This window comes from Nicotiana tabacum, chromosome 13 (genome assembly GCF_000715075.1).
Source record: "Nicotiana tabacum cultivar K326 chromosome 13, ASM71507v2, whole genome shotgun sequence".
Taxonomy (NCBI): domain Eukaryota; kingdom Viridiplantae; phylum Streptophyta; class Magnoliopsida; order Solanales; family Solanaceae; genus Nicotiana; species Nicotiana tabacum.
The window spans coordinates 85,866,479-85,890,888 of record NC_134092.1 but is presented as its reverse complement, the minus strand read 5'-3'; the positions used below and the strand labels follow the sequence as shown (position 1 = coordinate 85,890,888).

The window sequence follows — 24,410 nt, the reverse complement described above, 5'->3', positions numbered from 1 at the left end:
TTATTTATGACAGGCTGCAGGAAATTGTACACGCGCAGCGCCCCATGTGCCGCGGCGGTAGGGCTTTCTCAGAGTACGGAATTTTTCTTGCTTTTTGATATCCAGATGTGGTTCTCGACCCCCGAATACGATCCCGGCTTAATCCCTTGGGCTTTTACTCAGACTTCTAATCTCCAACTCACTCAAATTCATTCCATAACATTTACATAGCTCGGAATCACTCCTACAAGGCATAAAATACATAATAAGTTCAAAACACTATCAATTAAAGCTCAAAACGAATAAAATGCAATAAGCGACTAAAACACAAGATTATAGCCTACCACCAACACCGCACACTTAAACCATTGCCCGTCCTCGAACAATCAAACTACACTTCACATAGACACGGCCTTTTTAAATAACTCTCATAACTCATCACTCCAAGAATATTTAAAACAGATTAAGCACAATACCGTAATATCATAATCTCAAGATTTGACTCAAAAGTACCACGCATTATTTATAACCCTCTCACTTACTTTAACACAGAGGTCAATGACATTACCTTTCCTTCATGAATCAAGTGCCCTCACACAATAATAGAGAGTAGTTCCACACACAATACAATTTAAAAATAATTAGGAACTCAAGATAGAAATAATTCGCTCACTCTTAGAAACAACATCCATATGCCACAAAAGACGTACCATAAGCTTGCCTATAATGTACTACTCTACTAATTGAGATCATTCAGTCAAGGATCAAGTAGGACTTTAATTGGTTGTAATTTAGGTTGCAGGATGGGTAGGATATATTTAGATATAAGAGTGACTATACCTCCATAATCACTTTAATACATATATTTTATTATTCAAAACCCCACACTTATGTCAAACCAAAACTCCACCTTCACATCAATATACATTAACTCCCTACTTCTTTAAGCACAATTACATCAAGAGTCACCACTATCAAAAAATATTTTGTACAACAATACAACTATTTTCTTTTCAATTCAAGTGGCTCTTAGTTTTTCAAAACATTTCACCTTCTTCCTTATTTAAATAGTTCCACTCAAAAGCCAAACCAACCACCCCATACTTCAATTTTTACAAAGTTCATACCAAAATTCAACTGCTCACGAGAGGTACAAGGTTCAAATAGATGGTCAATTCGAACAAATGGGTAAGGCTTATAATGTGGTTGCCAAAGAAATAGGATTATAAGCTCAAAGGGGTTAACTAAGATACATAACAATTAGGTGGGTAAAAGCATATCAGTGGCTCAACAAAGAAATGTCTAAATCACTTCCAAGACTGAATACAACTACTATTTCGCTTTGCAAACATACGGGGCAAGTTCTAGACATCAAATGCAATACACAGAATACACTAAACCTCACACACACATGGCACGTAACTTACCTAGGATTGGACTATCAAGACACTCTATTAAAAACAGTTAAGCAAAGTTAAGATTTAACAATTTAAGGTACTTATACAAGAGTCAAAAACTAAGTCTAAGCGTCACAACTAAAGCACTCACTATTCTCAAGGTATAATAAATTTAAGAGATATTGCCTTCATTTCAAATCACAACACAAGGTTTTCTACTACTCTACAAAACAAAAACTAATTACACTCGGTTCAAACAAAATCCTTAAAAAAGAACTGCAGACCAAAGAAAAACCAAGAGAGAAATAATAAACTACCTAACAAACAAAAATCTTTTTGTCGTTTTCCTTCGACTTTAATCCCTCAAGAAACATGTCGATGATATCTATCGTCGGGAAAAATCAAAAAAAATTCAAATTTTTATGGTTTTGTTTTTCAATGTTTTTCTATCTCTAACTACTACAACTAACAAAAAGAAAATTAAAATACATACATACATACATACATACATACAAATATCCCCCACCCACACTTTAAGTTGTGGCATGTCCCCATAACACAAATAAAAAGCATAAGGTAAAGGAGACTTCCCTGTATTATTTTGTTTTCCGAGAACTTATGAACTCCACCCCTAATTTTGAATTCATTCCTCGTTTTCGATCCTTGAGATTTTTTGTGGAGCTCATTAAGCCCAATTCTTCTGAGGATACCTGCAAGACCCACTTTTTTATTTCTTTCTTATCCTCATCTTGAGCAGTGAATTGCTCGTTCATGATGATTCTTAACTTGTTTCTGCATTCTTTCACATGATCTATCCATGCATATTCATGTAAATCCTCAAAAATAAAATCCACATGATCAATGTTAGAATAAGAATACAAAGAAGAAAAGTCATGTGAATATTCATGTGGTATGTCCAAGACCATTTATTTCTCATTCTCTTCTACTAACGGTCGTAAATGTGGAAAGGTGGATAGGGGTTTGAACTCTTTCTTCATTGCTTCACAGTCAACCAAAACCTTATTTTCAATCATCTCAGTTGAATCATAGTCCTCTTGCAGAGTGGAAAGCTCTCTTTATAGATGCTCATTCTCTTGGATAAACTCATTCTCACAGGACATCTCCTCCATACATTCACTATCACAATGCAAGGAGCTTTCTGAAAGTATTATTTACTATTTGACTTACTTGCTGTCACGACCCAAAATTTCACTACAGGCGTCATGATGGAACTTAATCTCTAAGACTAGGAAAGCCAATTATAATAACAATTCAAGCCATTTTTGTTTTTGAAATACATAATTGAAACCAAAAGCGTAAATCAAATATAACCACCTCCCAAGACTGGTAATACTGAGTCGCGAACTCTAACTGAATACATGGAATGATCTCGAGGACCGAATGTACAATACTGTTCAAATAAGAAATTAACAGTACAATAAAAAAAAATGGAAAGACCCTAAGGAACTGCGACGACCAAGCAGTCCTACCTTAAATCCTTGCGATCAGACTCTAATCTCTGTCCGAATCTGATATCTCCAATACCTGACTTTGCACAAAAATATGCAGAAGTGTAGTATGAGTACACCACAGTCGGTACCCAGTAAGTATCAAGACTAACCCCGGTAGAGTAGTGACGAGGTATAGTCAAGACACTCACTAGTCAAATAACTTGTGCAATATAGCATACAAAAATAATAAAAAACAAATAGCAGTGATAGCAACACCAATCAACTAGTGATTTAAACAGTAAGGCAGCAAGAACACCATAAATATTGATCAAACGAATAATAAACACAAGTACAACCAATTAATCAAGTCCTTCAAAATATACATCTTTTATCTATAAGTTTTTCAAATAAAAATCTTTAGAATGTAATCCATACAATTAAATATATCCCGAATATATTTTTTTCAAATAAATATCTTACGAATATAATTCTTTCAAATATAATTCTTTCAAGTAAATATCTTTCAAATATAATTCTTTCAAGTAAATATCTTTCGAATATAATTCTTTCAAATAAAAGTCACCATGTGACACCTCATTTAACTTTCCTGGTGTGAGAAATATATTCAACATATCACATCAAATGGCACGGCAATACCTTCGTGCACTTGTCTCATTCTCACCCAATACATATATGTAGATCAAATCAATTGGCACGATAACACCCTTCGTGCATTTATATATTTCTCACGCAACACCCTTCGTGCATTTATCTCTTTTTCACCGTGCATACATATAACAGTACCAACTAGGTGGGAGAAATGCCAATAACAATAAAAGAAATAAAGTGGGAGGCACACATGAAGCAACAACGACTACAAGTCACATAAAAAATATAGGTGCACAATAACATCTCAAGATAAATGCATGAATGTATACACAACGAAAAGATATCAAATTATAATGTATGTCTCTTGTCCTCGCATGCACGAAAATACCCTTCGTGCCATGAGCATATGATAATCTAAAAATAATGGCACGACATCACCCTTCGTGCTTTTACTCTCATCCTCACGTGATAATATAATTGAAATGGCACGGCATCACCCTTCGTGCTTTACACTCTCAAATGGAACAGCATCACTTTTCGTACTTTACACTCTCAGATGGCACGACATCACCCTTCGTGCTTTACATTCTCAAATGGCACAGCATCATCCTTCATGCTTTACACTCTCAAATTACACGGCATCACCTTTCGTGCTTTACACCCTTCCTTACCAAGAACATGTATATCATTAACAAGCAAGGGAGGAAGAATAAGTAACATCAAGGAGAGTATTTAAACGACAACACAATACAACAATTCATATCACAATTTGCCCAATGACTACAAATTCCAAAGATATAGCAAAATCAATAAATTTCTCAACAAATAGCCCAATGCTCCGCACAACGTATATAAAATCTCAAAACAACAACAGAGATGGAAAAGTAACTCAGCATAGGACTACACCTTCTTTGATCCAAAATTTTGATAAATATATTAACGCCTCTTTTTAAGCTTATTTAATAATTATTTGCATATAAGAATTTCATAATGAATTTAATTCCAAAAAAATTATCAAATCAACAACACACAGAACTCACATAAAAATACAAGTGATATTAACACCAAATTATCATATAAAATACAAATTCAACAAACAAGGAACGAGGAATGACAAATAAAGGATTTACTATGTTCCAATATTTTTTTAATTTAATATATAAGGGCGTCTACGAATTTCAACCGATAATATTTGCACATATAAATCATGTACATACTCGTCACCTCGCGTACACGGCTTTCACATTACACAAATGGCACATACAACCCTAAGGGGTAATTCTCCCACTCAAGGTTAGGCAACATACTTACCTTTTTAAATTTATGCCGATATTTAAAAATCGCCTTCTTGCTTGAATTGACCTCCGGACAGCTCAAATATATCCAAATTGATTGTATAACTTCATTAAAATTTATCGAAAACAAATTCCAGATAATATAACGTCGATTTAAAATTTTATTCTAAAAAGTCAATTAAATTCAATGCGGGGCCCGCCTCTCGGAACCCGACATAATTTTTACGAAATACAAATACCCATTCCGATACGAGTTCAACCATAACAATTAAATCGAATTCCAATAACGAATCGTCCTCCAAATCATGAATTTCCGTTTTTGAAAAGGTTTTACAAAATTCCCAATTTCCTCCATTAAACTCGAATTAAATGAAGAATATAACCATAGATTCATGAAATATAATCATTCTTGGATGTAAAACACTTACCCCAGTCGAAGTTGTAAAGAAATCCTCATAATCGCCCAAGAACCGAGCTCCAAAAATCCCAATCGAAATGAAGAAATGGCTAATTTTCGACCCCCTTATGTTTTTGTCCATTTTCGCTTCTGCGGACCAATATGCTGCATCTGCGGTCTCGCTTTTGCGAGACAAAAATCGCATTTTTGATCCTCACTGCCCCGCCCAAGATCGCACCTGCGAAGCCATTTTCGCGTCTGCGATGGCCAGGCGCATCTGTGCTTGCGCTTCTGCGCAGAGATTGCCGCTTCTTTGGCCTTCTTCATCAGCTTCTGCCCAGGTCGCTTCTGCGTTGCATATCCTTGCTTCTGCGAGGTCGCTTCTGTGAGGTCGCTTCTGCGACCAAATTCTCACAGAAGCGGTCGCATCAGTTGCTGTCCAGAACAGCAGAATTCCAGCAGCTTTCTTCAAGTCCGAGTTGATCCGTTAACCTTCCAAACTCCACCCGAGGCCCACGGGACTTTAACCAAATATACCAACATGTCCCAAAACACAATACGAACTTAGTCGAGGCTTTAAACCACGTCAAACAATGCCGAAATTATGAATCGCGCATCGAATCAAATTATGAGTTTTTAAATCTTCCAACTTCTATAATTTACGCCGAAACGTATCAAATCAATCCGAAATGACTTCAAATTTTGCACACAAGTCATAAATGATATAACGAAGCTATTCCAATTTATAAAATCGAATTCCGACCTCGTTATCAATATTTCAACCTTCGGTCGACTTTTCAAAAATCTTCTATTTCCAACTTTCACCAAAATGCGTCGAATTGTTCTACGGACTTTCAAATCCAAATACGGATATACGCCTCAGTACGAAATCACCATACGAAGCTATTGACATCATCAAAATCCTATTCCGGAGTTGTTTGCTCAAAAGTCAAACTCCGGTCAACTCTTTTCATTTCAGCTTCAAAAATAAGGATTGTTCTCCTAATTTGATCCCAAATCGTCGGAAAACCAAACTCAATCACACACGCAAGTCATAATACATATTACGAGTTTGCTCGAGATCTTAAGCCACTGAACGAGACGCTAATTCTCAAAACGACAAGTCGGGTCGTTACATCCTCCACCTCTTAAACAAACGTTCGTCCTCGAATGTGCTAAGAATTATTCTGAGGTTATCAAATTGCTAATTTTACTCTTACACATAAACTTGCGGGTTATACCACGTCACCGCGACCAACATAGGTTAGACAACACCATCTTAATTGAGATTAATTTTCCTATCCGCACTTATAAACCTTAAAATCAATTTTCTTACACTCCAATTATTTTCAAAAGGGTCCGATTTTTATATCAACACACGGTATTAGTCTCAGTCGACTTTAACAACACGTGCCTACGCTCGCACGGCACAACCACATAACGTATCGCAACATGCATACGCCCATAATCACATCTCTGGTCATAATAGTTGTTCATAACCAATTATAGTATCGTCAATTAACTTCGTGTTAACAAAAATCTCGTTTCAAACCTTACTGACAATGAGACCCAAGGCATGAAGGCCTCATAATTATTTACCTTAATTAACTGGTCACATTTAACGTCACCTGGGCACCCACCTCGTAGGCTAAAACTCAATAACTACAACACGAATATGGCAAATTATCCACAGAGAAACACATATAAGAATCATCAAATAAGCCTAACAGGCATGACTCACTTTCAGTACTATAGTACAAATTAAATTTCACAAGGGAAAAATTTAAAATACATGAATTTAACCACAAGGATCTCATCCTAATATAACTTCCACCGCGGCACGTAGCCCGGTTAAACATATCAAATCACATCATATAAAATTGTGAGGATCTCGCCCTCAATTCTGAATCACAAGTACTTTGCACATTGTGCCAATTGAAATTTTCTATTTCTTTTCTTTCTTCTTTTTAATAAATCCCGCAAAATAATTTCACAACACATAATGAACCCCCATACCGGTAGGGCATATAATTCATAAAATTGTAATCAATTATCCCGAAATCACATCAAAACCCACTATAGTGAGTGATAAGAAGTCACCTTTTGGACTCATAGCCCACAATAATGTACAAAACAAAAATGATAGACACGGCTAACACCATCAAGTCTCCCAACAGGGAAAAATACGGAAGTGGAGTACAAATTCACAAATTTACCATATAAGGAGCATGAAAGGAGTTCTCACCTCGATAATCGAATCAAAATAATAATAGTGCTCCTTTTATTATAAACTAATTCATACCTATAACGACACCATCTGGTGTATCGGCCTCAGCCAATTCATATCAATTATATCAACGGCTCAGGCCTCCCCCTCTTGGGCGCCCTCTACCCGCCTGTCCTCCACCCCTAACTGGTTGTGCACGTGGAGTATTAACTGGAATAAAGCATGTAGCCTGAGTGTTTTGATGAAATTTTCCTCTCCCAAGTCAGGGATAATCTCTCGTGATGTGCCTAGTATCACCACACTCATAACAACCCCTCTGAGGTCACGGCTGCTCGTACTAAGTTTGTGCTGGATAACTGGAATAATCACTGTAAGAACCTCGTGTCGGTGGTGCACTAAAAGTACTAACTTGAGCACTATGAGTATTCTGAATTGTGGACTGGACTGACCGACTGCCCGAGCTTCCGCCATTATGAGTCATAGCTGTAGAGTAGAACCCATTGAATCCTCCAATATTTCAAGACCTCTTGGCCTCCTTAGACTCATTTTCTTCATTTAGAACACGTTCTAACATCCTGGCAATCTCTACTACTTACTGAAATGGAGTATCAAACTGAAATTCTCGAGCCATGCATATTTTAAGATCATAATCGAGCCCTTCGATGAATTTGCGGACTCGCTCTCTAACTGTAGGAACCAAAATAGGTGCGTGACGGGCTAACTCACTGAGCCTGATACCATATTCTGACACCGTCATGGTGCCCTGACGCAACCTTTTAAACTCTATGCGCCACGTATCCCGGAGAGTCTGGGGAACAAACTCTTTCAAAAATATCTCTAAAAATTGAGCCCAAGTTGGTGGTGTGGCATCGACCGGTCTATCCTCTTCATAAACTTGCCACCATTGATACGCTGCTCCTGACAGCTGAAATGTAGTAAAGGAAACTCCATGCACTTCTACAATACCCACGGTACGGAGAATATGGTGATACTTTTCTAGAAATCCCTGGGCATTCTCGGTAGTTGTGCCACCAAAAGTAGGTGGACTATACCTCTTTAATATCGCAAGTCTCTTTTGTTGTTCTTCTGACGTCTCTGGGCTGACCTCAGGCTGAACCAGAATAACAGGTTGTACCGGTACTATACCCGAAACCTAACCAATGTGAACCTGCTGCTCTGGAGTACGGGTGGTAGGAGTCTGAACTCCTGCCCTAATCTGTGAAATATTTGGTGCAACGGAGATCAATCCTACCTGAATTAATATACCAAATATGTTCAGGAACTGTGCTAAAATCCCCTGAAGTTCGGGGGTAACAACAAGTGCTTCCGGTATCTATCCCCCAACAGGAGCTACTGGCGCCTCTTCAATTGTTACTCTAGCAGGTGCTCTAGATGCGATGCGTGCCCTTCCTCGGCCTCTACCTCGGCTTCTACCACGGCCCCAGCCTCTTGCGTCTCTAGCAGTATGTGCGGGTGTTTGCTCAGCTGACCTAGTAGCACGTGTCCTCACCATTTATGAGAGAATAGATATACAAAGGCTCAAATTCCAAAATCAACAAATTCTGCACGACAGGAATGAAAGAAGTGGAAATTTCCTAATAGTTTTGTAGCCTCTCGAAGATAAGTACAGACGTCTACATACCGATCTGCAAGACTCTACTAGACTCGTTCGTGACTCGTAGAACCTATGAACCTAGAGATCTGATATCAACTTGTCACGACCCAAAATCTCACCACAGGCATCGTAATGACACTTAGTCTCTAAGACTACGTAAGCCGATTATAATAACAATTCAAGCCCCTTTGTTTTTAAATAGATAATCAAAACCAAAAGTGAAAAACAAATATAACCACCTCCCGAGACTGGTAATACTGAGTCATGAACTCTAACTGAATACATGAAATAATCTCGAGGACTAAATGTACAATATTGTTCGAATAAGAAATTAACAGTACAATAAAAAAAAATAGAAAGACCCCAGGGAATTGCGACGCCAAGTAGTCCTACCTTGAATCCTTGCGATCGGAATCTAATCTCTGTCTGAATCCGATATCTCCAATACCTGGCTCTGCATAAAAATGTGCAAAAGTGTAGTATGAGTATACCACAGTCAGTACCCAGTAAGTATCTTGCCTTACCTTGAGTGAGGGAATTACCCCCTTAGGCATCGAGTCTTATATATAACTTGTGCAATATAGCATATAAAAATAATAAAAAAACAAATAGCAGTGATAGCAACACCAATCAACTAGTGATTTAAATAGCAAGGCGGCAAGAACACCATAAAATCGCCTTCTTGCTTAAATTGACCTCCGGACAGCTCAAATCTATCCAAATTAATTGTATAACTTCATTAAAATTCATCGAAAACAAATTTCGGATAATATAACATCGATTTTAAATTTTATTCTAAAAAGTTAATTAAATTCAATGCGAGGCCCGCCTCTCGGAACCCGACATAGTTTTTACGAAATAAAAACACCCATTTCGATACGAGTTCAACCATACCAATTTTATCGAATTCCAATAACAAATCGTCCTCCAAATCTTGAATTTTCGTTTTTAAAAAGGTTTTACAAAATTCCCAATTTCCTCCATTAAACTCGAATTAAACGAAAAATATAACCATAGATTCATGAAATATAATCATTCTTGGATGTAGAACACTTACCCCAGTCGAAGTCATGAAGGAATCCTCATAATCGCCCAACAACCGAGCTCCAAAAATCCCAATCGAAATGAAGAAATGCCTGATTTTCGACCCCCTTATGTTTCTGTCCATTTTCGCTTCAGCGGACGAATATGCCGCATCTACGGTCTCGCTTTTGCGATACAAAATTCGCATTTGCGATCCTCACTGCCCAGCCTAAGCTCGCACCTGCGAAGCCATTTTCGCTTTTGTGATGGCCAAGCGCATCTGCGCTTGCGCTTCTGCGACCTTCTTCATCAGTTTCTTCCCAGGTCGCTTCTGCGTTGCAAATCCTCGCTTCTGTGACCACATTCTCACAGAAGCAGTCGCATCAGTTGTTGTCCAGAACAATAGAATTCCAGCAGCTTTCTTCAAGTCCGAGTTGATCTGTTAACCTTCCAAAATCCACCTGAGGCCCTCGGGACTTTAACCAAATATACCAACATGTCCCAAAATACAATACGAACTTAGTCGAGGCTTTAAACCGCATCAAACAATGCCAAAATTACGAATCGCGCATCGAATCGAATTATGAGTTCTCAAATCTTTCAACTTCTATAATTTGCACCGAAACTTATAAAATCAATCCGTAATGGCTTCAAATTTTACACACAAGTCATAAATAATATAACAAATATATTCCAATTACTATAATCGAATTCCGACCTCGTTGTCAAAATTTCAACCTTCGGTCGACTTTCCAAATATCTTCTATTTCTAACTTTCGCCAAAATACGTCGAATTGTTCTACGGACTTTCAAATTCAAATCCGAACATACGCCTAAGTCCAAAATCATCACACGAAGCTATTGACATCATCAAAATCCTATTCCGGAGTCGTTTTCTCAAAAGTCAAACTCCGGTCAACTCTTTTCATTTCAGCTTCAAAAATAAGGATTGTTCTCCCAATTTGATCCCAAATCATCCAAAAACCAAACTCAACCATACACGCAAGTCATAATACATATTACAAGGTTGCTCGAGATCTTAAGCCACTGAACGGGGAGCTAATTCTCAAGATGACAAGTCAGGTCGTTACACTTGCGTTGTTAGGTTCTTAATGGCTTCAACAATTTGTATAAGTCCTTGATGTTGTGTAAATGTTTCTTCAACACTATTCATGAACTTATTCATAAGCTTTTCTAAACTACCATTCTCCTCTTGAGATGGTTGTCTCACTTTGCTTTCATTCCAGTCATAATAAGGGTATTCATCCCAACCAGAGTCAGAATTGTGCCCATATGAATCCTCATTCCTGTACGAACTAGAAACAGAGTGAGACTGCTCAAAATACGAACCATAGGAAGAATACATGCCCGCTTGACAGTCAACCCATAGATGATTTCCACCACATTTAAAACACAAAGCATACCCCTGATAATGTTCAGTTGCTAACTCTTCAACTGTTTTCTTAGGCTGGTTGTACTCCATATTTACAACATTTAGAGTTCAAAATCTATAGTATCTTCTCTAACTTGTTAGGTACTACAAAACAAACCTTGAAAAGAAGTTAACTAACAAAATAAAATAAAAGGAAAAGAAAATAAAAAAAAAACAAAACCTAATTCCAGAATTAGCACCAAAAACTATTTCAATCACTATTAATTGTCAATCCTCGACAACGACGCCAATATTTGACGAGCACAAAACACACACTTAAATTATGCTCGCTAATCAAATATAGTATAGTATAATATTGTATCCATAGGGATTTGATTTAAACAGTATTCTCGTAGTTTCTAGCTTGGTTGCTATCTAAGATGATCAACAATTGAGATTTATATGATTTCTAACTAAAATTAACTAAGAATTTAAAGCTATTGACTAATGACAATCGAAACAAAGATAAGCAAGGAAGTTATCAGTAGAAAACAATAGGGGTTGATAGGATAGGTGCAAGATAATTGTTTGGGATCTAACTCTAGATAATTCGCTTCTAATGTTCAAGTGAGTCTCTCGAATTCACTCAATTATTAGTTCAAACGTTCAGCAAAAACTTCTCTCTTGATTAAGTCTTAACCTCACAAGATGAACCAATTTAAGCACGTGAAGATATGCAAGAATGCGTAGTGGATTGGTCTTTAGGAAAACCTCTTTCGATTATTCTCTTAACTAGGTTTAATCAACAATTCAACTAGCCTCTTTTGATTACTAAGAAGAATCTATGAACTCAACCAACAATATAATGCAAAGATATCACAATTTATGCTGCTCTCGATTACATGAACCAGTGAATATAGATGCAATAATTAAATCATCCAAAAATACTTCAATACATAAAACTAGAGTTATAATCCACAAACAATCATCAATACACCAAATCCATCAAACCCTAAAGAGAACTACTCCGTAGATATAGAGCAATTCATCACAAAAGTAGAGGAAAACATAAATTCAATCCAAACTCGGGTCTTGAAATGATGAAATCCTTGTGCTTTTGCTCCTACAACTCCTCATTGTCTTCCTTAGGTCTAAAGTATGTCAAAAGTATCAAAAATAACGTTTTTCATATATTTATACTAAGTAGGGTCGGGCCCAGACGAAACCACATTCTCCTAGCCGAAATAGGAAACTTACTCTGTAAATATTGCACAAGCGCGCCACATGAAGCGACGCGCCATGCAGGGCATTGGTGGGAAAATCCAGAGAGTTTTTTCTGACAGACAACAGGAAATTATACACGCGCGGTGCCCCACGCGCCGCGGCAGTGGGGCTTTCTCAGAGTACGGAATTTTCCTTGCTTTTTGATATCCAGATATGGTTCTCTATCCCCAAACATGATCCCGGCTTAATCCCTTGGAATTTTACTCAGACTTTAAAGCTCAAAATCACTCAAATTTATTCCATAACATCTACATAGCTCGGAATCAATCCTATAAGGCATAAAACACATAATAAGTTCAAAACACTATTAATTAAAGCTCAAAACGAATAAAGTGTAGTAAATTGGAGTGCAATAAGCGACTAGAACACGAGATTATAGACTACCATCAATATTTCCCTATTTAAGACCAGTGTTTTAAAAGGCGTGAGCATAAGGCGAGGCGTTTTACATATGCCTCAGTGGGGCGTAAGACCCGAGGCATGTGGCGTAAGCCCCATAGGTATTTAATTTTTAATAATTTATAAAATAATATAATGACCGTAAATATTTATAAACAGGTAAAATTGCATAAAAATTGAAGAAAATTATATATATGTATGCTCCATACCCACAAAAAACTAATCAAAATAATCTATTATACGCTACTTACAAGCACAAGTAATTTGAGTCTAAAAGAATAAAATTTTCTATATGGAGGAACAAAAAGGATGATTAACCTGCAATTTGAACTTTGAATTTGCTGCTATGAAGAAGAATGTAGTTCTCTTTGTATTTGTAAAAAAAATTAAATATTGGTTGCTTTTGGGAGATATTAGCAGACTAGCAGACAAGATAAAAAATTGGAAAAATCATGAATTAGGGCTTAAATCAATAAAAAAAGGTCTTGACTTTTAAATTTAATACTTTTGAGTTCCTTTTTAAACCTTTTGAGTAATTACCAAACTGACTTTTGAGAATTTGGGTATTATATGAAGGACTAATTCAATAAATTTTATTTTAATTTAAAAAAGTCTTTGGGGCTTACTCCTCACTAAAAAAACGCGCCTCGAACGCCCCAACCGCCCGGGCGTACGCCCCAAATTGCTGGGTGTACGCCTCTTGAGACTTTCGCCCCACGCCATCGCCCCGGGACATTTTTGGTACGCCTCACCCTGGGGCTTGCCCCAGAAACGCCTTTTAAAACAGTGTTTAAGACTCCCCGTATGTGCTTTTACTGTTTTATGACTTGCGGGGATGGTTGGTTTGATTTTGAAAGGATTCGGGTTGAATTCGGAATACTTAGTTCCTTAATAGTGGCCTAAGATGGCCAAGTTTTACTTGAGTCAATATTTTGAGTATCTTATGGTTCCAATAGGTACGTATTGGACTTGGGCATGTGTTTAGATCGAGTTTCGGGGTGATTCGGGAGCATTTCGGTGCTTAATGTTAAAAGTTGGCGCCTTGAAGGTTTTAGAGTTTCTTAAATTGGGCTTGAAGTAGACTTTGGTGTTATCGATATCCGTTTGGGATTTCGAGCTTGGGAATAGGTTCGTATGGTGATTTATGACTTGTCAAATAATTTGGCATCATTCCGAGTTGTCTAAGTGGGAATCGTCGCGTTCGGAGCTAGTTGAAGATGTTTGAAGTTTATGATTAATTTGGTTTTAGGGTGTGATTCTTAGTTTCAATGTTATTTTATGTGTTTCAAGCCTTCGAGCAGGTCCGTATTATATTTATGAACTTGCTGGTACATTTGGACGGGGTTCTGGGTGGCTCGATTTTGTTTCGGACCACCCGGAGTTTCGTTCGCATAGTGGAAGGCCAGCTAGGGAAGGGTCAGGCTGGTAGCCTTCACGTTCGCGAAGAGGAACTCGCGTTCGCGAAGGGTAGGCCATTTTAGCCTTCATGATCGCGAGGCTCCTGTCGCGTTTGCGAAGAACGTTTTATGGGCCCTTGGCAATTTTGCCTTCGCAATCGCGAGGGACCTTTCGCGATCATGGAGAAGGACCACTGGGCAGAACATTTAATAAAAATCGGGACTTAGGCTCATTTTCTCTCATTTCACTTTGGGTTGGCCGATTTTGGAGCTCTTGGAGAGGGATTTTTCACCTAGCATTTTAAGGTAAGTAATTTTTACTTAACGTGAGTTTAATACATAGATTATGGCTAGATTTTAACATGTAAATTGAAAAAATTATAGGATTATATTGAAAAATCTAGGTTTTGGTAAAAATGGGATTAGACCATGAAATTAATTATGAAATGGAGTATAAATTATATATTTGAGTTCGTAAGGTTATGGGTAACATTTATCTACAAATTTTCAGAATCCGAGCACGTGGGCCAGGGGGTGACTTTTAGAGATTTTCCAAACTGGGTTGGGTAATTACTCTGATAGATAAATTATGAACTTTGGAGCTCATATTGATTAGTTTATACGACCTTGGTTAGTCTCGGATTGCTCAACATCGATTTAAGGCAATTAGTATGGTTGAAGAACCGGGTAGTGAACTTGCAAGTGAGGCAAGTCTCTTGCCTAACCCCTTATAGGGGGGAATTAACCACATAGGTATTTAAATTATGGGTGTTACGTACGTACGAAGTGACGAGAGTCTGTACGTAGCTAAAACCATGTTATGTTCGGTAGACATAGGACTTTATCATGTAATATATGTATTATTTGAACCCAACTTGTTAGTTTAATTACTTGTATTAATAAGTAAAATTTGATTAGAAATTATGTTAGACCGAGCTTCATTACTTTGAGTCTTGGCGGAATATTCGATTGTTAATAAAAAAAATTATACTCCTTTATGTGCCTATCTTGGTGTTGTAAACGTATGTCCCGTAATCCGAAGAGTTTCCTTATTCTTGTGGATTGGGCCGAACACCTCGGCAATATTTATATATAATGAGATGCATCCATGGATCGGGTCGTACAACTTCGGTAGTGTATGTACACGGTTATTATGGATCGTACCGTACGACCTCGGCATAACTCGTGCGTGATGTTACTAGGAGTCCGATTATACTTGATATTTCCTTCATGACTTGAGAATTCATAACTACTTGATGGCCTATATTTGTTGAAATCGGAAGGTGATATTCGGGAATTTTAGATTGGTGTTTTGATAAAGAATAATTTATTTATTGCTTTTTATTCTATTATTACTGTTGTATTTCATGCTTAGCTATAATTCTTGCACTTTATTTATTGACCTCTACTAAGTGTCAATGTCGACCCCTCGTCACTACTTCTTCGAGGTTAGACTAGATACTCACTGGGTACGCGTTGTTTACATACTCATCTGCACTAATTGTGTAGGTTCTGAGGCAGGTACATCAGGTGCCATTCGGACGCCCATCCCTATTACCCCGATACCTAGTGGTGGGCTGCTCCCAATACTCCGTTCTGCAGCACCCGGAGTCTCCTCCTTGTTGTATTTATTATTTCTGTCTATTTTATCTCAGACAGTAGCTATAAGAGTTTTGTATATTCTTCTAGATTCCTCATGCACTTTGTGGCACCGGGTTTTGGAAGTTACTAGTAGATGATTATGAATTTTTGCCTATTAATATCACCATTTCGCTCTTATATTTTATTTATGCTTTATATCACCATAGTCTTCCATACTTATTTTCTTTGTCAAATAAAATTCATGATTTTAAAAGTGATAAAATAATTAATTAAATAGATTAGTTCACCGTTGTCTTGCCTAATGGCGATGTTGGGCATCATCACGGCCTATAACAGGAATTGGGTCGTGACAATTTCCTTCACGATCAGCTCAAATTTTAATTTGATATTACTTCTTTAACCAACACTAGCACATTATTATCAATTTTTAATACTTAAAATTTCATCAAAATACTATTTGATCCGGTGCGTTAATATTATTATCAATCTTTAATAAATATTTTTTTCATAAAATATTTTCCACTACCAAAAAGGAAAATATATTTTCAAAAATAAGTTATTTTTTTTAAAATAATATTTCAGAAAATGTCTTTTTTCATACCAAATACACCCTAAAAATAAAAATATGCCTTTTTTTCACAAGGCTGCATCAGCTGATCCAAGTCTAGGAGATATGTAGCAGCTAGCAACAAATGTGTTTTTACAAATAATAGCCTAACATATTGTCTAGTATTCTAAAAATAAATTTTTTACTTTTACTTGTCATTTTAGCATATTAAGAAAAGACAATTTTTTTTTCTTGTTATACTCACATTATTAATTACTCATTTTAAATTATTTTTTCAAAGTTATTTAAAAATATAAATCAATTAATATGGGTATCATGGTAAATTATATACTTTATTATTATTTCTTAAGAGGTATGCAAATATCATTGTGGACAAGTAAAAGTGAACGAAGTATAAATAAGGCTGTATAATGATGAGAGTCGGTGGTGGTGCAGGAAACGTATTGGTCACGGACAATCAGAAGCTGCTCCTCTTCAATCATGTTCGGACACAAAGTATATTATTTGTAACTCAAACTTATTAGTACCTATTATTTGCTGACATTTCCTTCCTCTTTTCTTTCTTTTCTTTTTACAAAAATTATTGTCAATAGTTCAACCAACATGACATGACTGGAAGTAGCATGCGTTTATTACCTCCCTTTTCCTGAAGTAGCAAATTAAATGTAATACGTATTGAAATTCTTTTAAAGATTCCTAAACGTTTCTACCATAGGTTATGCTTCATACTCTTTGTTCCTTTTTCTTTTTGGATGCATAATATTTCTATGCTTCACTCCATTTATTTTTTAAAAAAAATTGATCCATTTTACGATTTGTGCATGTCATTCTTGCACAAGGGTCATGCTAATCTTCTTTGTATCATTCCAATTTTATTTGATGTCCCTGAAGGAACATGCTTTACTCCATTATGGTTTTAGATGGTTTCATCTGGCAAAATCAAATTAATTCATTAGCAACTTAGTTGAGGTGTTAACTTCTTAATTAACAGACTCGCTAAGTCAAATGATTTTCTAGTTTTTCATTAAACTAACAAGAGTGATCAATAACATAACATAGGGCAATGTGTTAATAAGTTGAAAAACGATAGTGCAGTGAATTGAAGCTCCATAGCCATGAAATATCTTCGGAAAAGAGCGAAGAGTGAATGAATATAGCTTGTTGGTGCAGCTGGTCCCAAAGTAGCTGAATTTTCAGTAGTAGTAATAGAAAAGAAAGGGTTGGGACTAGGATTAGAAAGGATATTGTTGGCCACTATTTGAGACATCTTTTGCCCCTTTTAGACAAGCAATGGTCCTAACTCGTAAGCATTTATGTGTAATTATATTATCTTATAAATAAATAACATTCGTGCATAGAACTCAAATTCTTTAATTTTAAACGCATTCTTTTTTAATAATGTCCGTGCCGTTACTCATTTTGACGCCCCCGTTTACCTTCCTTTTTTTATTTTCAAAAAAGATCCAAAGAAGACTCAGTTCATCATTGAAATGGAAATAAAACAATATTCTCTTCAGACTCTATAGGCTATAACAAAATTAAAAGTAATTAAGACAAGAAAAGGAGGTCTCAATCAATGGCGGGTGAGTGGTGGCAGTTGGCCACACGATGCTTCTGTCTAATGTATGTATACAGTCATATTTCTCTTTCTACCAATTTTGCGCCACCTTTTATCGCGCCCCGGAAAAGCTTTCCCAGCAATTTAGCGAGACAATGAAAGCATATGATCAAATAAATTAAAAAGTGTAGTTACTAACAGATCCTTTTCATCATTAGGGTTTACTTATTTGTTTGGTGGGGTGGGCTTTATATAACCCTTTTTGTTCATTCTTCTTCCATTCTCTTTGCCCCCTCTTTTCCAATATTTTTCTTCTTCCCCTTCTCTGTTTTATTTATTCTGTCCTCGGGATCTGGTCCTAACGACAGCCAAACTCAAAGTCTCCAGTTCCCGAGGATACAAATTTGAACTTCCTATTTTTGTTTTTTTGTCTTTTCTACAGTTTCCTCCCACTGCAGTTGCACCCTTTTCTTCTTCTTGGAGATCGCCAACTCTTGTCTTCCCTGCCACTTTGATTCTGTGCTGGCAAAAAAGATTGACTCTGCTTACTGCTCAGATCTGTGCATTTGGAAATTTAGGTTTGTTTCATCTAAGAACGTCTTGCTCCTTCCCTTTCTATTTATTTTTTCTTTTTCTCTATCTATATGATTCAATTATAAATATTAATGCGTCATATTATATATGATAGATATTTCTAGTGAGATTTGTCCCTAAAAATCTCCTTCTCTTTCTCTTGCATGTGTGTTTTGTAATTAACCGTCTGTTTGTTTAAAATTACTCTTAATACAAATGGGAGCTGGGACGACAAAGGAGACAGTGAAAATTGAATCCACCCATGTGTTGTGTGATAAACTCACAGTGATACCTTTAGACTATATATAAGTCTTGGTGGTATGAATGGTTTGTCTTAGTAGTCTTAACTATGGGTTTTTCAAAGCAAAAAATCTTGCTTAGGTATTAAGTGTAAGTAACGACATGTATTAATGAGCTCATTGGTTATAATAATAATATATGTGATCTAGGAAAAATGTTGTCTGCGTTTGTGGAGATTGGACATACGAACAAATTATTACTGATAATCTTGAAAGGAAAGTAACTCGTTCGTGGTGATTTCTCTTGCTTCCATGCGTCTCCAGTGATATTACAGCCTAAATGATAGTAACATCATCGTAATTATTACCCCAACACTATATGAAAAGCGTATGTCACAATAACTAATTAATTCCAACATTTCTCTTTGGTTATTTTAGTAATGACAAGACCATATAGTTATAAATGGATTATCGAATTGGATCTTATATTTAATTTCTTCTTATTTTTGGACAACAAAATGATATATCGTACTATTATCCTTGAGTAATTTCACAAATCCCTTGTTGTACCATTTTGACGATGATTTTATTTTGTTATTCTTTTCCATGACTTCTTAAATTAAATCGACAATAAAACATAGTTAAAGAATACGGTAAACAACAACCTAAAATTATCATTTCACAAAACTATAAGCATACATTAGATTATGCATATCGTAAGGCAAGAGTGGACTCAATTTCAATAAGATCCACGCACTCGTGAGGTGATCATGCAAGACATGGCGCGACTTCAGATCTCCGAGGACATGGCTCTGGATAGGAAGGGGTGGAGGTCGAGCATTAGGGTTGTAGGTTAGGGTTGTTCCGGGGGCGGGGCTGGCCTGTTGTTGTTTCGTGGGTTGTTAGTGGTTTATGTAGTTTTCTCACTATTTTCCATGGCAGTATTATTGTTTATAGTTATTGCTTTTATATCTATTTTTCTATTTCTTAAGATACTGTTAATATTTTTTATCTTCTATTGCTGTCACTGACCTATTGTCTATTGTTTATTTTTCTTCTTCTCGAGCCGAGGGTCTTTCGAAAACAGTCTCTCTACCCCTCTGGGGTAGGGGTAAGGTCTGCGTACACTCTACCCTCTCCAGACCCCACTTATCGGATTATACTGGCTTGTTGTTGTTGATCTTGTATCCACGCACTCGTAGTGTGAAGTCTGAAGGAGTTTTATATTACATTTCGAATTAATATATACTATTGTTCTTTGTTCCATTTTACTTAATATTTTGGTGGTTTTCTCAATTGTTTTTCGTCATTAGCTTGTTTTGCTTTCTTCATGTGATGTTAATTTGCACTCCAGTGACTATGAAGTGTAAAAAGGGGGAGGCAAATGAATCTCAAGATAACGATTGCTGGAATTAATTGAATCTGTTTGGCTAATTTTTGCATGCACTATTCAAGACTCGTCCTTTCTTATTTGAATCTGATGATATACGAGAAAATTCCCTGTTAAATAGTTTGCGCATATTTTTTATCAAATGTGGAGGATCTTGATTTCTATAGTATTTTCACTTTGATCAGTTTTTTTTGTTAAAAATTGCTTGATCAGAAAAAACCAAAGAGCAAATTAAGTGCTACAGAACCAACAATGAAGGAAATCTCTTTAGGCACCTCATATCTGACAGAGTTTGAGCAAACTAGTCAAATTGTTTATTACTCCTAGCTAATGAATGTTTCTGCCCAAAACCACCTATATTTTAATAAACTCTCTGAAAATTTTGCCTCGTTAGGTAAAAAAAACACAACGAGATAAATTATCATTGGCGTTCTAGGGGTTTTCTTCTATAAATATGGTGGGGAAGTAAAGGAAAAAGGTCAAACTGATTTGCAATTTTAGGTGAAATATATATTTTCAGTTGTTCACAAGAAAGTAAAATATATCTTACTTTTTCATTTTCTTAAAAATAAGTAGGTGGAACCATCAATATGAGGAATTTGCATAGACTTCAATTTCGTTGCTAGAGCACTATCTATCCGGAAACTCGTATTATGTGCATGTTCTATTCAAATTTCTTATAACCTGAGCAATAAATATGAAAAGAAAAAAGAAACAGAAGTTTGAAAGATTTATATTCTACATTTGATCATACAATTGGAGTGTAATACTGATATTTTTTCGTGAATATGCAGGCTATACATTTGAGTGAAGATGATGAATTCTTTCTCACAAGTTCCTCCAGGTTTCAGATTTCACCCAACTGATGAAGAACTCGTCGATTATTACCTTAGGAAGAAAATCACCTCCAGAAGGATTGATGTTGATGTTATTAAAGACATAGATCTCTACAAAATTGAGCCATGGGATCTTCAAGGTACAACTATATATATATATATATATATATATATATATATATACACACACACACTCACAAATAAAGTATGATCACTCACAAATTTAATAAAATTGTCAACAGAATTATGCAGAATGGGCACAGAAGAACAAAGTGACTGGTACTTCTTTAGCCACAAAGATAAAAAATATCCAACAGGAACAAGAACAAATAGAGCAACAGCAGCAGGATTCTGGAAAGCAACAGGAAGGGACAAGGCTATTTATTCTAAGCACGACTTGATTGGCATGAGGAAGACCTTAGTCTATTATAAAGGGAGGGCTCCAAATGGACAAAAATCTGACTTTATTATGCATGAATACCGACTTGAAACTGATCCAAATGGTGCTCCTCAGGCAAGTTCCCTTCAAATAAACTCCTCATAGTTAAATGGATTAAAGTTAGATACATCGACGCTATAAAAATATTACCTTATCATCAATGTAGTTAGTATGTGATAGTAAATTAGTTATTGTTTTTACTAAGTTATCAATTAATATGCTTTACATAGAGATTTACTTGTAATTATATTATAAATGACCTGATTATGTAAAAGATCGTTTGGTAGGGTGCATTAAAGAAAATAATGTATGCATTAGTTTGATATTACTAATTCTCTTGTTTGGTATACTTTTTCAATCTATATATTACTAATGCAAGTATTAGTTATACAACATATTTGGTATTATCCTATGTATAACTAATACATAGCAAACCATGGTATTAGCAATATCAAGGCTATTAATGCATGCATTAGCATAGTTAAAGACAAATTATCTTTAAAATCCCTTAAAACTAAAGAATATGGAGGGCATTTTTGTAAATAACTAATTTTTATGCAATGCTTTTTAATTTTTAATGCACCATACGAAACAGTGGATAAGAAGTAATCTCTGCATAACTAATAATGCTTGCATTATTAACGCATGCATTAGTAATCCCTGCACTATTAATACACCTTATTTAGCACTATTAATCTTATACGCCCTACCAAACGATCTCTGAGTGTTTTTACCGCGTAAGTACTTAAAATTTTAAGGACTTAAGTTTTAACAATGTATGGTGTACTTAGTGTGTGACTCGCTGGTATAGTTTAACCTGGATATAGTTTAACCTTTTATAGTACGTTAGTTGTCAAATTACTAATCAATGGTTATCTACTACAATAGGACGAAGGATGGGTTATATGTAGAGTGTTCAAGAAGAAAATAGCAGCTATGAGGATGGATACTAGTGAGCATGGCTCACCAATTTGGTACGATGATCAACTTTCATTCATGCCTGACAATATGGACTCCCCTAAGCCACCGTACCCTCACTCTACCATCACTACTTATAACAACCACTATCCTAATTACCCTAATTGTAAGAAGGAACTCGATAATTTGCACTACCAAATCCCACCTCATCAGCAATTTCTTCAGCTTCCTCTTTTAGAAACTAATTCTAAACTTCTAGCAGCAGCACCTTCTGGAATAAGTTGCAGCTCAATGCCAATATTTGGCATTAATGTCAATCAAGAACATTTGCATCCTACGTTTGGAAACAACATTAATAGAGGTTGTACTAATGACCAAGTTGAAGATCAAGTGACCGATTGGCGAGTTCTTGACAAATTTGTAGCATCCCAACTTAGTCAAGAAGATGAGAATAACTATTCAAATGCTAGGGGCGACGACTCAAATTTGATGGTCAAAGTTTTGGACAAGCAAGAAATGGCTCCAGAAAATACCTCCACGGCATCCTCCAGTTCTCAAATTGATTTGTGGAAGTGAAGTGAAATACACCTAAGTGATGGTATATATACTCATGATTAAAGAAAGTAGAGTACATTATTGATTGAAAAATATCTGAAGATTATGTGTACATAATAAATGTATAGAAACTGTACGACATTTCTAATTGTATTAAGTTAAGATGACGATTAACTGATAGTGATGGATGAAGCGCTATATAGGTCTATCTTGCAGCTGGCTGTCGCTGTATGGAGTTGTAATTTGCAGCATTGACATTGTGTAAAGCATGGCTATCGTTGTTATGGTGTCATAGCCATTGCTTTGTTTATATAGTATAACCCTGCGGATTATTTCCTTGTTTAAATGTTATTAAGTGATATTATAGTAATAATTATAACATGTACTTTCCTTTTATTTATAGGAATTGTTAGTTTGAGTGCCCTTATGAATTTACTAAAGAACTTGGTTCTTTGCCGTACTCCTTAGACGTGAAGTAAAATAAGCAGTAAAGTAAAAACCTGGCCGGCCGGTATCCCTACTTCCCATTATTTAGTCGTTTCCTATAAACAAAGCGAGAAAAATTATTTCCCCTTCTCAAATTGTTATAAATCTGTATTACTGTAATAAACAATTAAATCATTAAGTTTTCTGAAATATATAAACAAAACAGAAAGTTAGTAATACTTGTTTAAAGAAATAATTTCTGGAAAAACAGTGTAGGAATAAATCGAGCCCACTGAATATACAGTATGTCCTTAAGAAAATTATTTTCCTCAAGTACCCGAGGTGCTGGAATATATCCTCCCAGGATAGAACGATTTAACTCACCGGAGTATTGGTACCAAAACGCCGGTGAACAGCGAGCCACTCGAAGGCTGTAAAACACACTGGAATTTTTGTGCAAAAGAAGAAAAAGAAGATCAGAAAATTTCGTAAGGAAAGATTTTGGGATTCAAAGTATATTTATAGAGTTGATGGCATTGTTTCAGAAAAAGTTTGCAACCTTTCAGAAACAGCCATGGCTGTCGGAACAGGTTGTTTGAAATATTGCAGGAAAATTTAAAATAATCCGGAAAAGAAAACGGGCCTGACCGGACCGGGTCGCGGGTCAGGGGTTATTCCGGATTAAATTTTTCGTTAATTATTTAATTAATTTAATTAAATAATTAAAAGAAATTTTGTCCAAAAAGATTAATCAATCAATCGATCTTTGACCGAAGCCGAAGCCGAAGCCGAAGCCAAGCCGAGCGAGCGAGCGACGACGACGACGCGAGGCTTGCCTCCTTCTTAACTCTTTAAGAGGTA

General features: G+C 36.1%; 1 protein-coding gene and 1 non-coding gene across 2 annotated transcripts; one reads left to right on the top strand and one right to left on the bottom strand.

Moving 5' to 3' along the window:
• Positions 1-17,407: 17,407 nt before the first annotated feature.
• On the bottom strand, positions 17,408-17,510 carry LOC142168608 (U6 spliceosomal RNA). Its single transcript, XR_012698448.1, has one exon. It is a non-coding gene; the product is annotated as a U6 spliceosomal RNA (small nuclear RNA).
• Positions 17,511-18,338: 828 nt separating this feature from the next.
• Positions 18,339-23,484, top strand: LOC107780039 (NAC domain-containing protein 7-like). Its single transcript, XM_016600545.2, has 4 exons — positions 18,339-18,751; positions 21,170-21,351; positions 21,454-21,725; positions 22,539-23,484. The coding sequence occupies exons 2-4, from the start codon at positions 21,189-21,191 to the stop codon at positions 23,142-23,144; spliced, it is 1,041 nt and encodes a 346-aa protein (XP_016456031.1). The 5' UTR covers positions 18,339-18,751; positions 21,170-21,188; the 3' UTR covers positions 23,145-23,484.
• The last annotated feature ends 926 nt before the right edge of the window (positions 23,485-24,410 follow it).

Coding starts and splice junctions, on each gene's coding strand:
- LOC107780039 (XM_016600545.2), top strand. CDS start 21,189: ATGATGAATTCTTTCTCACAAGTTCCTCCAGGTTTCAGATTTCACCCA. Junction 21,352..21,453: donor TGAGCCATGGGATCTTCAAG/GTACAACTATAT, acceptor AATTGTCAACAG/AATTATGCAGAATGGGCACA. Junction 21,726..22,538: donor ATCCAAATGGTGCTCCTCAG/GCAAGTTCCCTT, acceptor CTACTACAATAG/GACGAAGGATGGGTTATATG.